Source organism: Phyllobates terribilis, unplaced genomic scaffold (assembly GCF_046119375.1).
Source record: "Phyllobates terribilis strain yellow unplaced genomic scaffold, ASM4611937v1 Scaffold_11__3_contigs__length_659146591, whole genome shotgun sequence".
Classification (NCBI taxonomy): Eukaryota; Metazoa; Chordata; class Amphibia; order Anura; family Dendrobatidae; genus Phyllobates; species Phyllobates terribilis.
The window spans coordinates 472,647,229-472,663,872 of record NW_027362771.1 but is presented as its reverse complement, the minus strand read 5'-3'; the positions used below and the strand labels follow the sequence as shown (position 1 = coordinate 472,663,872).

Sequence of the window (16,644 nt, the reverse complement as noted above, 5' to 3'; positions counted from 1 at the left end):
TCCTGGCTGACTACAAAAGGGGGTGCTAACAGGTACTAACCATGCAGGGTGCCCAAACTTTTGCATCGACCCATTTTCCTTTTTGTAATTTTTAAAATGTAAAAGATGACAATGTTTTTTTTTTCCTAAAATGCAAAGAAAATGTGTCATCTTTAACTTTAGGCCTGTTAGACATCACTTCATCTTCAACTTTCTTAACTGTTCAAAATAACAATAATTTTGACCACGGGTGCCCAAACTTTAGCATGCCACTGTATAGCACTGTTGTATTATGAGCATCTAAGGATATCATTGGAGTCAGAACTTTTCTGGATGGTCTTGTGTTTAACTGGGCAACTATCCCAGTATAGACAAAGCTTTTTGCTGCTTTTAACTAGCGCATCAGAAAATCATTTCCATGAAAAGGCAAACATTGAGAGTGGGAGTTGACACCCAACGGTACCTCACATAGGAAATGGGCGGCCTGAAAAACATAATCAAAGAGAGGACTGAAAGGGGAGGCTGTGAATAGAAGGCTGTCTAAACAATGTAGAGGAAGACGCAGCACTTTGCTAAGAGCCTGGAGCTTTGTTAGCAGCATCAGAAAACAATTACAGAACCACAACAGCACAAAGCTGATCCAAAACTGCCTGTTAAGGAGTTATATTGACCATTGAAATGCAGCATTGTGAACGGATTTCAGGCTCATTTTCCTGCAGTAACAATACCCATCAATAAACATGTTCTTCAGTTTCTGGAATTTTCTAAATTTAATTAAGTCATGTACTGTATTTAAAAAAAAAAAGTATTTGACGAGATTGTATCCCCAAAAAGTAATTTATTTTATAATCATGTTTTCTGTTAAACATTTTGTTTGATTTATCCTTTTTTTTCTCATGTTACCATTACTGTGAGCAGTCACAATAGGCTGATACTTCCTGTTCTGTAGAGATCACATTTCAGCAGCCACCTCATTATCATCACAGACAGGATTATAATGAAGAGGATCAGTCTGTTATAACGCAGGAGGCAGATAGCACAGGATCCAACTGTGAACACTGCTTATTTCCTCTCCTACCCTACACAATGACTTCCAAATATCACAGAGCATGCCCTCAACACTCCCACATTAAAGTCAATCGGTTGTTTTCCCACTGAGTTTCCTTGTGTCCATGTGGCTAATGTAAAACATATCTCAGCAGCTGATCAAGCAACATGGCTTTCCCATAACCATGTAAAGGAAAATGAATGACAATTCATACATTAAATATTGTGTAATATACACACCTATATACAGTTGAAACCAGAAGTTTGCATACACTACATAAAAAGACACATATACATGTTTTTCTCAATATCTGACATGAAATCAGAATAAACCTTTCCCGTTTTAGGTCAATTAGGATTACCATAATTTTTAATATTTGCCGAATGTCAGAATAATGAGAGAGAGAGAGATTGTTTAAACCATTTTTATTACTTACTGCAAAGTCAAAAATTTACATACATTTCATTAGTATTTGGTACCATTGCCCTTATACTGAATGACTTGGGTCAAACGTTTGGGATATCCTTCCACAAGCTTCTCCTGACAAAACTGGTGTAACTGATCCAGGATTGTAGGTCGCCTTGCTCGCACCTGCCTGTTCAGCTTTGCCCATAAATTTTCAATAGGATTGAGATCAGGGCTTTGTGATGGCCACTCCAAAACATTGACTTTGTCATCCTTTGTTACCACTTTGTTACCATTTTGGCTGTATGCTTCGGATCATTGTCCATTTGGAAGACCCATTTCCGCCCAAGCTTTAACTTCCTGGCTGATGTCTTGAGGTGTTGCTTCAGTATTGCCAGATAATCTTCTTTTCTCATGATGCCATCTATTTTGTGAAGTGCATCAGTCCCTCCTGCAGCAAAACAAACCCACAACATGATGCTGCCACCCCTGTGTTTCACATTTGGGATGGTGTTCTTAGGCTTCCAGGCGTCTCCCTTTTTCCTTCAAATGTAATGAATAAAAAATAAACTATTATTATTATTATTATTATGGTCATTGCCCAAAAAGTAAAATTTTAGTTTCATCAGACCACAGGACATGTCTCCAAAAAAAAGATTAGTCTTAATTCCTTTTGGAGTAATGGCTTCTTCCTGGCAGAGTGGCTTTTCAGCCCATGTTGATACAGTACTCGTTTCACTGTGGATATTGACACAATCTTACCAGCTTCCGCCATCATCTTCACAAGGTCTTTTGCTTTTATCCTTGGGTTGATATGCACATGTCAGACCAAAGCACATTCATCTCTAATACACCAAACCCGTCTCCTTCCTGAGCGGAATGATGACTGGACATTCCCATCTTGTTTGTACTTGCGTATAATTGTTTGTACAGATGGACGAGGCACCTTCAGGTATCTTGATATTGTACCTAAGAATGAGCCAGACTTGTGCAAGTCCACAATTCTCTTCCTGATATATTGGCTGATTTCTTTAGACTTTCCCATGATGCTACACAATGAAGCAGTGTGTTTCAGGTGTGCATTAAAATACTTCCACATTTGTGTCTCTAATTAACTCAGATGTTGCCAGAAAAACTATCAGAAGCTTCCAAACACATGACGTCATCATATGGGCAGAATTGTTTAAAGGCATAGTAATCTGAGTAATCTAACACCATTTGCAGTAAGTAATACAAATGCCTTAAAACATTCTCTCTCTCTCTCATTCTTCTGCCATTTGGCAAATATTAAAAATGATGGTAATCCTAATTGACCTAAGGCGGGAAAGGTTTATCCTGATTATATATACAGTACAGATCAAAAGTTTGGACACACCTTCTCATTTAAAGCTTTTTCTGTATTTTCATGACTATGAAAATTGTACATTCACACTGAATGCATCAAAGCTATGAATTAACACATGTGGATTATATAGTTAACAAAAAAGTGTGAAACAACTGAAAATATGTCTTATATTCTAGGTTCTTCAAAGTAGCCACCTTTTGCTTTGATGACTACTTTGCACCCTCTTGGCATTCTCTTGATGAGCAAGAGTGTGTTAATTCATAGTTTTGATGCCTTCAGTGTGAATGTACAATTTTCATAGTCATGAAAATACAGAAAAATCTTTAAATGAGAAGGTGTGTCCAAACTTTTGGTCTGTACTGTATATATATATATATATATATATATATATATATATATATATATATAATCGAACAAAATTGTTGGTACCCTTCTGTTAACGTATGATAAACCCACAAAGATCACTGAAATAGCCCACCAGTGGTAAGGCTTAAAGTGGTATTCGCATCTCCAAGATCTTATAGCAATATTTAGTAGGTGTAATAATAATAATATTAGCAAATACCTCCAATTAGAAATCGAGTATAGTTTTTCTGATTTGCTATGTCTCTTTCCTCATGTGCAGCCATTGCAGAACGTTAGGTATCCATGGTTATAACCACTGATATAATGAGAGTTAGCTAGTTGCTAGTGGTCGTAACCATGGATACCTAAGGTCCTGCAATACCTGCTCATGAGGAAAGATACATAGTGAAACAGAAAAACTGTAGATTTCTAATTGGAGGTATTTGCTAATATTATTATTAAACCTACTACATATTGGGAGAGGATCTTAGAGATGGGAATACCCCTTTAAGCACTTGCTGGTTTCTTTACTGAATTAATATTAAAGTAGTAAAGGGGTACTTCAGGGAGATAAGAAAAGTTTTTTTTTATTGACTTAACTTCAAAAACTTCGAAAACTATAAAGCTCACATCTGTAGTAGCGTTTTCAATTGTCATACTATGTGCTATTCAGAACTATTCACTGTTATGGAGATGCAGCTCCAGAGTGCTCCCTCTCTCTTCTGGGACGCCATGTCACAGATCATCTGACGTGGCATGCTACTGGTTTCTCATACAAGCCTGTCTTCTGATAACTGCTCCTCAAAGACAGATCAGGGGGCATGTTTTTTTCACTGCTTGCTATGCAGTTCAACCCTCTGACCAAACCATATTGCTGTATGGGTTTGTAATATTATCTAATTGTTTGTGCTATGGCTGGGGGGACATGTGTAAAGAAAGAAAGAGTAATAAAGTTGCTTGAGGTGGGAAACTACCAAGGGAATAGACTATGGGTGCATTGCAGCTTCCAGTTGTATAGTCTATCTGAAGGGAAACTGAGTATCACAGATAAGCTGTGAGTAAGCAGGCATATACAATGTCCATTTTAGGACATGATCAGATATCAAAATCAAACATCAGAATGATGTCAGTTTGAGTCTAAATACCCTGTCTGAGAACTGATTTTGAAGAGTGATTTTGATGAGTGATTCTGCCGAATGATTTTGACGAGTGATTCTGACGAGTGACTTTTACAACTGTAATAATAATAATAATAATAAAAAAAAAGTAACTGTTCGCTGATGGGACTTGAACCCAAAATTATGTGTCCAAAAGCCAGTGTACTAACCACTAAGCTATTAACTTAGCTGTAAAAACCTTGGAGTTCTATTTGGTTATATGATTTTCAGTGCAAACTTGTCTAAAACTCATTGGGATGTATGCACAGACTGCAAGCAAGCCAAATTCAAATGATGTTTGATTCTGATGTGTGAGTGTGATGTGTGACTTTCTTCAAATATCAGAATCATAATGACTTTTAGTCACCCTGAGTATTTTCATGGTTGATCTCTTAAGACAAGAAAAGCTACTAGTTGCTATTACATGACTGGATAGCACAATGGTAAGGGATCAGTCTCTCAAACTACAGTGTCAGAGTTCAAATCCTGATAGGAAGAAGAATGTTGTTTTTTTTTTTGTTTGTTTTGTTTAGAATAGAACTCCAAGGTTTATACAACTAAGTTAATAGCTAAGTGGTTATTGCACTGGCTTTGGGACACAGAATTTTGGGTTCAAGTCCCATCAGCGAATAGTTACTTTTTTTATTATTATTATTAATATTACAGTTGTAAAAGTCACTCGTCGGAATCACTCGTCGGAATCACTCGTCAAAATCATTTGTCAGAATCACTCGTCAGAATCACTCGTCAGAATCACTCGTCAGAATCACTTGTCAAAATCACTTGTCAGAATCAGTTCACAAACAGGGTATTTAGCCTCAAACTGACATCATTCTGACGTTTGATTTTGATATCTGATCATGTCCTGAAACGGACACTGTAGGCATAGATCACAGGGGGAGTCATCCAGGCAGAGAACAAACGATGGACGACATTACAAACTTGCAAACACATCAGGCTTTGTCAGGTGACTGGCTTGTATAACAAGCAATGATAAAGCCACATCCCCTGATTTGTGATTGCATGAAACAAGCCGTTATCAGGAGGCTGGCTGGTATAAGAAGCCAGTAGCAAGCCATGCCCCCTAATCTATGACTTAGCATCCCAGGAGAGAGAGAGAGAAAGAGCATGCAGGAACTGCGTCTCCGTCACAGTGAATACCTCTTAATAGAACATACTGTGACAATTGAAAACACTACTACTATGGATTGAGCTTTATAGTTTTTGAATTTATGACAATGTAAATGCATTTTTATCTCCTCGGAGTACCCCTTTTATAATTAATCAAACCACAGTACATGCACATGAATATCTTTTCAATAACATCATATGAAAGAATATAGCGTGCACTCACTGGTAGATAAAAATTTCTTCTTTATTTCATCACTTTAAAACAGCAAGGTAGGGAGTCAGTATAAGCGCTTCAACAGGTCACAGTGATGAAATAAAGAAGAAATTTTTATCTACCGGTGAGTGCAAGCTATATTCTGTCATATGATGTGTCTGGACTCTGTTTTTAAGTGAAGCACCCGGTTCACAAGGGAGAGGTGTTTGTTTCGCTGAATCAGAGATTATGTAGGTGCAACGGTTCCAGTGTTTTTTTTATTTTTTTTCTATGAACTGATATCTTTTCAATAATATCTTGCTTTCTTTTGAAATGTGATTAGGTTTTGCTCTTCCACGATCAGAACTATGGCATTCATTATGAGTATACCATCCCAGTGAACCAGTCAACAGAGCAGACGACTGAGGTGGAGAGACAACCAGACCCACTGTACATGTGGACACACAGCAGTTGGGAAGGGTGCAATGTTCAATGTGGAGGAGGTAAGGTCATGATGGAAAATTAGATAAAAATCCAATAACACAGTGTTAAAGGGGTTGTCTGGTTTTAGGGTACAAGTTTGCAGTCACTCTATGTGACTGCTGACTTGGGAATTCTCACATTGCACTGAGGTTTCCATGATTTAAAGAGGTTCTCCACCATTAGGCTACAAGTCTGTAGTCACTCTATGTGTGCGCTGTGAGGATTCTCCGGTGCCTGCAGCAGGAACAGGCGGTCATGTGATTGCAAGCATGGGATTTGCATACTTCTCACCACATTCCGACTAGACTGTAACCGGGCTTGCTCACTGCAAGTCGGCATGTGACCACATGTATGCAAATCTCATACTTGCGGTCACGCTCCTATCGCTGGCACCAGGGAATCCTCATAGCGCGCACATAGAATGACTGCAGACTTGTAGCTTAATGCTGGAAAACCCTTTTAAGTCATAAAGACCTCAGTACCAGCTACAGTAACCCACTGCAATAATAGCCTTGTAACAATTAAGATATACAGTATTGACAGACCAGAGTTCAAGATAATCAAGAGGAACATAAGTTGTAAGCACCAGATATATAGCAGTCTTGTAGAAGTCTTAAAACTGGATGAGGAACAGCCAATCACTGCCTCAATTTGAGGTTGTGGAAGACAGTTTCATGTCACAGGTCATATACCATGGAAAGACTGTGCTCAGCAGCAAGACACAAGGTAGTTGTATTGCATCAGGATGATTTCTTCCAGGCAAAGATTTCAAAACAGACTGGGGTTTCTAGATGTGCTGTAGAAAACTCTTTTGAAGAAGCACCAAGCAGTGGGCAACTTTGAGGACCGTAGAAACAGTGGTCAGCCAAGGGAACTTAGTGCAACAGATCAAAGACACATCATGCTTACTTCCCTTCAAAATCGGAAGATGACCAGCTGATACATCATCTCAGAACTGGCAGCAACCAGTTATTCCAGCTACTCTTCATGTTAAAATTGTGGCTAAAAAGCCAACTCTTGTGGATGGAAACAAGGCCAAACGACTTAACTATGCACAAAAACATAAGAACTAGATTGCAGAGAGATGGCAGCAGATGCTTTGGACTCATGAGTCAAAATTTGCAGACAGTCTGTTCACTGGAGAGCGGCACAATAATGAGTGTCTTCAGGTGACACTGAAACATGTTGGAGGGTCCTTGCAAATTTATGGCTGCATTTCAGCAAATTGAGATGGATTTGGTCAGGATTAATGTGTCTTCAATGCTGAGAAATAGAGGCAGATGTTTTTCCATCATGAAACACCATCGGGGAGGTGCTTGATTTGCTCCAAATTTATTCTGCAACAGGACAAAGGCCCCAAATATACAGCCAATATGATTAAAAACTATCTTATGTGCAAAGAAAAACAAGGAGTCCAGAAAGTGATGATATGGCCTTCACAGAACCCAGATCTTAACATCATTGAATCTGTCTTGGATCACATGAGGAGATAGAGTGATATTCCCAAGCCTACATTTTATAGACGATCTGTGGTTACTTCTCAGACATGTTTGGAACAATCTTCCTGCCGAGTTCCTTCAAAAACTGTGAATCAGTGCCTATAAATATTGATGCTGTTTTTAAAGCAAAGGATGGACACGCCAAATATTGATTTGCTTTTCTTTTTTGATCATTTACTTTGCTTTGTTAATTGATAAAAATAAATTAGTAGTTCTGTATTCTTAGTTTGCAGCATTTTTCCCACACCAACCTAAAACTTCTGCACAGTACTGTATATCTTCCGACAATACAGCAAAAGTGTTTTTTTCGCCAGCCTCCAGAAAGAAGGTGAGACCCTGCCACAATTCACTAGCAGATCAAATGTCTAAAGCTTTAACATAATGCAGATGTTGCGCTCCAAGCTCAGTTTATCCTAGACCTGAGCTGCTGCAGAGAGCACAACAAGAGAATTTAGAATTGAAACACCAGGCGCTATCCAGGTACAGGATTTTGTTTCTAAAGAAATGGGATATCAATTCAGGAGGGTCACAGCAACTCAACAGGTGGATTTAGAATCTTAAACAGATAAGTGGTTGGAAGCTCAAAAGGAAGTGACTGTGAAGTTACTTAAAAGGTGCTCACTTTCTAGAGAGGCTAAGTGTTGCTCAAGAAACTTGGGGTTTTGGGCAATGCTAGTTTGCCGGTATGCTTATTAGAGGGAGAGATCCACTTAGTAAGAGAAAATGAAGTGCTGGGAATGCAGTCAATTAGGACTCAATGCTAGGAATTGCTCACCCCTCTCCTAATCCATAGCATGAGGTTCGATGTTAAAGACATACCTATTTAATGCAAAAGAGTTAGTTGGACAGTGCCCTGTAGTTTAATGGAGTTGCCCTATTCTGTTCGGTGAACACTGGATCCAAATCACAACCATTCTAGGCAAGAAAGAAGAGATGCACAGGACTCTAATGTTCCTGTGATCCTTTGGATGAAAATATTGGGAGAAGTATATAGACCTCTCATCAATGAGTTTGAGATGAGCTACTGGAGATATGTCCCAAATCAGTGACCACCAAAGTTGGCCCTGCATAAAGCACCAATGCAGTGCTGAATTCAGAAAATACTCCTGGACCTACCTAGATGAGCAAGCTGTGTGATGGTACTCCCCTATAACCCTATGAAAATAGTCAGGGAATAATAAATGTCAAAAGGTTTGAGCTTAAAAGAAAAATCTGAAAGCAAAGATTGTTAAAAATAATAAAATAAGCTATACTCATCAGGTTTAACTGCCATGGTTACAATGCAGGTGCATCTGATGATCTCCACTGGGACAGGCACCTACAGAGGTTAGTGTCAACCTGGCTACAGTAACATGGATTGGAGCAGAAGAAAGTGTCACCTGTTCACAGAAAGCGTCGAGTACCTGGGGAAAGTGGTGCCCAAGTAACATTGTTTTGCCCTTGGATTCCAAGGTCAAAGCAGTGCAGCAGTGGCCAGTACTGGGCACGGTCACAGATCGCTAAGCTTTCTTGAGACTAGTCAGTTACTACTGGTTATTCAGCAAGAATATTGCCCATGTAGCAGCAACCCTTCAAAATGGTGAAAATTCATTGGTAATAAAGAGAACAGCCTCGAATGGGGCCTTTTAAAAAAAGGTGCTCCTTTTGTTCTTGTGTTCCTATTTTGGCCCACTCTGACTTCACCAAACCCATTGCGTCCTATACCGATGGAATCTAGAAAGTAATTCAAACTGTACTGGCCCAGGTCCTGGATAGCAAAGAAGGACTGTCTATGCAAAAAAGGAGAGAAGTACCCCTATATCTAGTGCTGTTTCCAGCTGAAACTACTTTTACCTGGTGGTTACTGAAAAGTTTGGAGACATCATTTTGAGAGATGAATTCGAGATATAAACTGAAAGCAATTCATTAGTCCATCTGGACCATGCCTGATAGGAATAAAGATCAATGGCAAGGTTGAGCAAGTTCAAGTACAAAGTACAATAGAGACCGGTTCACAACAATTCAAGCCAACATGTGGTCTCTCTAATAAATAGCTGGAAGGAACAGAGATTCTCAGTTTCCTGCTGGTTTAAGATGAAGTGTTATAGCCCTAGTACCATAGGATAGAAGGCCTCACAGAGTGAAGTGACTAGCATGGGTCTAGAAACTAAGGGGACCATTGAAAAGTGTTAGAATAAAACAGTAGGATGAGCAAATTGACACAGGTATGCAGTGACTTATAGCGGGCTGCACCCAAGACGAGACGCTAGAGACTGTCCGCAACAGAGAAACAGGTGCTCCGGCAATATGACTGTTTAGCTATCTGTGCAGGTGAGTTGCATCACTGTGTGAAGCTATAAACAGGAATAGGTTCCACTAGGAAAAATGTGCTATCAGAGAAAGAAGAGACAACAGGTGTGGCATGGATTGATGAGAAAAAGAGACAACTTAAAACTTTGGCATCGTCATGAGCTTCAGAAGATCACCCATGAAGTTTATAGATTTTGCAGAAAGTGCAAGTTGGCAAGAGCTGGAGAACGAGAACAACACCTTACAGTTAGTGCTGATGGACTATCAAACAGTAGAAGTATCACTGCAAGGCTACAAATGCCTGTTAGTCTTCATTGCTACTTCTTACTACTTCATTATGTGCTGTTCCTACCAAGGATCAGACAGTAGAATCTTCAGCTCAAGCCTTATTGAAAAATTCTATCATGTCTTGTGGGGGCCCTGCCCACCTACATTCAGATAAGGCAGCCCTCTTCAAGGCAAACTGATAGAAGAGTTGTGTCAGTTCTACCAATTAAGAAAGTTGAATACTACCACCACCACAGAAGTCAAGCCTGTGAGCTCCTGAACCGTATGTTCTAAAACAAGCAGAAGGAGGGATGATTGGGCTATGTTGGTGTATAACAATACAGTGCAGTCTGCTACTGGTGTTCACCGTTTCTACTAATGTTTAGGAGAACTGGAAATTGCCTCCTCGTCCAAATGCTGCTGATTTGCACTGATGAGCACTCTTGACCTGAATGGAGGGACATAGAAGGAAAGTGCTAGAGATGTATAACCAGTGTTTCAGTGGCTGGGTCCCTGCACTTACACAAACAATATAAAATTAAAGAATTTTCAGCTACAGGTTGGAGGCTGGGTCATTATAATAGTTCTGCCAATGGCCTAACTTTGGTAGACTGCTATCAAGGTTTCAAGACTATGTGACACATAGCTAGGTACTCGGGATGATAACCAAAAAGCTAGAAGTAGAAAGTGTAACCTTCAGAAGAGAGCACTGTAATTGGCGAGCTATGTCCTGGGGGAAGATATTCATGGAGGACTAGATGATCTCAAGGCCGTGTTTTTGGCATACTCTTCCCATGTGTAGATAGTTTGCAGAATGGGAGTCAGTAAGCAGAGTTTGTTTCAGCAATAAGAGTGGAACTAGTGGATGAACAGCAGTAAGCCCCTGATTCTCACCTAGTGTTTCTGGGATGCCTACAAATGCGCAGCGGTCAAATATCACTAAAAACTCATCGTGGGAATGTAACTTTAAAGAGGTGGTCCACTACATTGTATAAAGCCCACATCGATTTACACCTTTTAACTAAGTATTTTTTTAAATACTCGCTGCTCGCTCAGTCCACATCACGTGACCCCGGCTGCAGCTACCACTGACATCCGCTGATGTCACGTCAACTTCCAAATTTCTTGGATTCTCCCAGGCGTGACCCAGTTGCACACACCCCCTGAGTGACTGGGCTGTGGTCGGTGTTTCACCACACGTCACAGCCCAGTGTCCAGCGCACGCTTTCCCTCTCTCCTCTGCTTTCATTGGTCGCAAGTGTGTGCTGGATACTGGGCTGTGACGTGCGGTGAAACACTACCCACAGCCCAGTCACTCAGGGGGGTACGCGCAACTGGGTCACGCCTGGGTGACTCCAGGAAATCTGGAAATTGACGTGACATCAGCGGCGGCTTCAGCCGGGGTCACGTGGTGCAGACTGAGCGAGCAGTGATAGCGCCACTCACAGGCACATATGGAAGCAGAAGGTATTTACAAAAATACTTAGTTAAAAGGTGTAAATCGATGGGGGCTTTATACAATATAGTGGACCACCTCTTTAAGGCCATGTTCACACACTCAGTATTTGGTCAGTATTTTACCTCAGTATTTGTAAGACAAAATCAGGAGAGGAACAATCAGAGGAAAAGTATAATAGAAACACGTCACCACTTTTGGATTTATCACCCACTTCTCTTTTTGGCTTACAAATACTGATGACCAAATACTAAATGTGTGAACATGGTCAAATGTTCCTAGTTTTGTGTCTATGAGCTAATGAACACGCAACTTACCATTGTATTATGTAAAATAGGCTGGAGCGTCGACCAGTATGGTAAGAACAGTGATATGTAAATGCTTTTTTAAGCTAAATTTAGGATAGCCAGACCCAGTTCCTCTTCCTAACTTCAGCTTGAAAAAGGAATTCCATAGTTTGAAACATTACTGTTCTTAATACACTTGTGATATTGGAACTCTAAGAAACCTCATCAAAATTTGTATTATCATTTATTCATGCACTGTCCCTTGCAGCGGGAGGACCCGCACCCACCTATTACTCTTACCTCGATAACCAAAGTGCTGCTAAAAGGAAGGATCCACTTGTGTACTTGTTACTTTAGGCTAGGCTCACAGTTATTCAGTGCTTTCCAGTGGATGTAAGGTTGTGAATTGCAAAAGACTATTCAGGCTTATATATGGCAACTAAAATGGGCAAAATGTTCTTTTAACTACGTATGGTTTAACTGTCATCCACCATTTTTTTCCATTATTCTCAATGGGAGATGTATTGAAACATATGGCGGTGCGTCTCAGTACATCTAAAATGCATACACTTTCCTGTCTGAACCAGTAAAAGCTAGCTGAAAATAGAATAAAAATAAAGGATATGTTTATTTTAATGCATATTAATGTTGACGGATGCATTAAATACGTTCAACATATATGTTTAAGTTCAGACGTTTTTTGACCAATGACACATGCCTGCATATATTTTAAATGTATACATCCAATGTATTTGTCATACTTCTGCAGATGTACAAATGTGAACACAGCCTTAGATTGGTATACTGTTGTATAGCCCATCTTTTTAGTGTCTGCATGGTGAAGTTCTGTGACGTTCTAGACTTTATGTTCCTATTACATGTGCCGATAATTAGAGCCATATTGTGTTGTATACCAGATGCTGGTTTCATATGTTCCAGAGATTAAAGTGCATACAATATAACAGATGTGCAGCAAAATTATCAAAAGAAGGCAGTGTGCTTTCACAGGACGTGTACAATCTGCTCATTAGAACATTTCCTTTACAGTGCAGAATTATCTTGGATAACTTGTCATGCACACACTCCCACAGATTTTATAAGTGGTCCCATAATGAGCTCTTCTGTAAAACATTTATATACTGGCATTGTAAAGATATGGCAAGTATCAGGCTGCCAGGAAACTACAATTTTATCTATTCTAGATGCTGCTCTGTAATTCATGTACTGATGTAGAAGTCCACTTTATTCCAGGTGAACGGAAGACTTTGGTATCCTGCACAAAACTGGTGAATAAAACCATGCTGATTGTAAATGAAAGTATGTGCCTTCATGTGCCGCGTCCTTTCCCGCAGGTTCGGAAGTGCAACACACATCCATGCCAGTCAAGGTGGGTCTTGCATAGGCAGCTGATCAGTCTTTTGATAACTACATATAGTGGGAATGTGTCAAGGAATTTTTTACGTTTTTTTTCCTTGAAATTACTCCAAAAATTGTTGCACTCTATATTCATGAAAAATTTGTGATTTTTTTTTTTCCTATTTCATGCCTCTCGCCACATTTAAAAGGTGGGTGTTATCTGAGTGTGGTTAGCTATCCAAATAAGATTTAAAGGGAATCTGTTAGAAGGATCAACCCTGCTAAACCGTTTATATGGCCATGCAGGTCATAGAAGGTTGAATACCTTAATATCTGCAATCGGATGACTTATTCCAAGGAAAGCCATGTTTTCTTAATATGTAAATGACTTGTTAAAGGGAATCTGTAAGAAGGATCAGCACTCCTAAGCCATCTATATGGGCATGTAGGACATAGGAAGTTGAATAAAATGATACCTTGATATCTGCGATCTGATGTTTTATTCCAGCGTAATCCATGTTTTTGCGCTGGATATAGATCTCCCGGAAAATCTGCTTCCAGAGCTTATTTTAAATGAAACGGGGAGTTACCAGCGTGAGACATGTAGATCAGCAGAGCAGATTGTCAGTCATTACATGTCTCACACTGGCAATGTTCCCTTTCATTTAAAATAAGCTCTAGAGGCAGATTTTCAGAGAGATCAATGTCCGGCCAATAGATCTTAACTCATTTACATATTAAGAACACATGGATATCCCGAGGATAAGACTTCGGATCGCAGATATCAAGGTATCATTTTATTCAACTTTCCATGACTTACATTGGATAATTGTTTCTTGTGTGTCATTGATTTTTTCATTTTAGTTTTGCCATAGCTAGTATCACACGCTATCTAATGGCATCTAGTGAATAAATAATTGTGGTTTTAGGTGTATAAAATAAATTGCTATAGTAGTAGTTGCTTTATTTTTTTTATCTGTCAGATTTCACAGTAACATAGGTTTGCAGTGTGTGCTACAATTTTCAATTTACTGATTTGTAATCCTTTTTACTGGGCCAGTTATGGCTTTGAAGTGTTTTCATTAGCAGGTGTTATAGTCTGCGAAGCAAGCGCTGTTGTAAAGATCTTTTCTCTTTCCCAGGCCCCTCTCACCTTTTGCTGTCTCTATTTCTGCCTCTTTAACTAGAAGTGCATGGCTGTGTGAAAGTGCTGAAATTCTTGGAGACTTGGCAGCTCTATATCGACTTGACATACCGCATTCCCACGCTCACTGACCACATTCACACTTGCAGTGCCGTTCCTGGGATCTCTGTCAGCAATGTGGTTTCTTTTTTAAACCCATTGATAACATCTCAGTTTCCAGTGGCATTTCCATCCCCAGGTACTAGACCTGCTGACTGTGCGGATGCAGGTTCCAGAAGCTGCCCAGGCCCAGGCTCTGGATGTGGATTTATGAATCTCACCATTCCACCCACTCTCTGACTCTGCTACCAACTTCTCACTTTGACATCTGCATAAAATCTGCTACTGTAAGTTGACCATGGAACAAGACCAATTATTTATAAATCCTTTATATTTTTTGGCTACTGTTGGAAGAGACGGTTCTCTCGCTTTAGACCTGCTGCTTCAGAATAGTCTCATATATATATAAGACATATAAAAGAGCTTATTAGCGTCATTCTCCGGATTATAAAGGTATTTAACACCCATTTAAAAAAAACAACTGCAACCTTTTACCGACTAATTGATTGATGACTATTGCTAGATTGCAGGTTAAAAATTGGAAAAGAAAACAAAATTAAAAGATATTTTAACAACAACTAATTTGAAGTCCCAAAGTTAGAGATGAGCAATTTGATTTGTGTTGGCCTGGTCCAGCGTCCAGGCAAGTCCTCCATGGCACCCACCGTGTCTACTTTTTGCGCCCAGCCAGACATCCTGATGTTATACCCTGGTCTGATGTCATGGCAATGTGAGACCTAATAAGTGCGAGAGATGCCAAGGATGGCGGCCTGTAGATGCCAGGCACAGAAATGAAGACCGGCTGCCACAGAGGACTGGACACTGGACCAGGGCAGTGCATATCGAATTTTTAATCTCTACTAGCAGGCACTATAGATGTAAAATAGTGCAGCCCAAAAGTGGAGTCCCACTAGTAACAACCAGTCATATCACTTTTTTTCATTTTTAACCATGTCCTGTATGTATGAAAGCTCAAGTCTGATTGGTTACTGTAGGTAAAAGGGTAATGTTTCGTCTGCATTACTACCTTGTTCCTCAGTTTTCTCCGTAATCTTAAGATTAAAATGCAGCTGTGGTTTGGAGCTGCTTTAGTGATCATATTAAAGAATTGCATAACTAATAATTCCCTGATTTAACTAGAATGAATTTCTTTTGATTTCACTTTTATCCCTCTATGTTGCTGAAAAGCACGATTCCCCATCTGCTTCCCTATAGGACCCATCAGCAGAATACTTGCTTCAATTACCGGATACATGGCCTCAGCAAAGTGTTATCAGATGTCATCATTTCTGGTAGTGCATCATGACAGCCCCTGTTAGCATTGTTTTGATAAAATACTGGCTGGCATGATGATAGTCTGCTAGGAAACTTTAATGTATGTCAGAAGCCATCAGCCCAAAAATGATACCTTTGACAGACTTTACACAATTCACTAATTCTAACAGATTCCAGAGGAACCCTGGCCTTCATCCCTTAATCCTTATACAGGGATCTGGACTTGCTGTGGTGTCCACTTGGTTGTGTCCATGGAGTGGCTGCTGACTGGAGGAGCGAGCATGAGGCAAGGATGGTCGAACTACTAGGTCCAATAACTGAAAGGATAAACTAGGGATACAAGTGTAAGACAAAACTGTGCCAAGTTAAAATACCAGGACAACAGACAAAAACAGAGGCTATGTGCGCACTTTCAGGATTTGAAGCAGAAATTTTCTGGGCGTTTCTGCATCTCCTTGGCAGGAAAAACGCTGCAGAAAAAAACGCGCAGTTTTGCTGCTTTTTTTAATGTATTTTTTACGCTTTTTTATGCTTTTTTTTAAGCGTTTTTTGTACATCAGTGAATGCTTTTTGGAGCTAAATAAAGTTATTTGGTGGGACATTGCTTAAACCCTTGGATTACTGTCAGAACTGGGGTGAGTATATTGGTTAATTTAAATGATTAAAGAATGTGCCTGTTGTATTTCAAACAAAGTGTTTGCTCTGTGTCTGTGTGTTTATTTAACTCTTTACTTTACTTTAATTAGGTTTGGTGATGAAAGGGTCTGATTGACACCTTGTCATCACCAAACAAAAGAGCTAGGTGTAGGCTAATCCCATTCGCCCAATGTCATTAGCATTTCCATTCATGTAATTTCTGGGGCAGCTGTGAGCTGCTATTTTTAGC

The 16,644-nt window shown here is 39.7% G+C and overlaps 1 protein-coding gene across 3 annotated transcripts in view; it reads left to right on the top strand.

Annotated features, from left to right (window-relative positions):
* Positions 1 to 16,644, top strand: part of ADAMTS17 (ADAM metallopeptidase with thrombospondin type 1 motif 17) — a 386,286-nt gene that overhangs the window by 331,743 nt on the left and 37,899 nt on the right. For all 3 annotated transcript variants that reach the window (XM_073653354.1, XM_073653356.1, XM_073653355.1), the window contains 2 exons: positions 5,947 to 6,106; positions 13,136 to 13,271. In XM_073653354.1, coding sequence (XP_073509455.1) covers positions 5,947 to 6,106; positions 13,136 to 13,271 — 296 coding nt within the window. The remainder of the gene's footprint in view (positions 1 to 5,946; positions 6,107 to 13,135; positions 13,272 to 16,644) is intronic.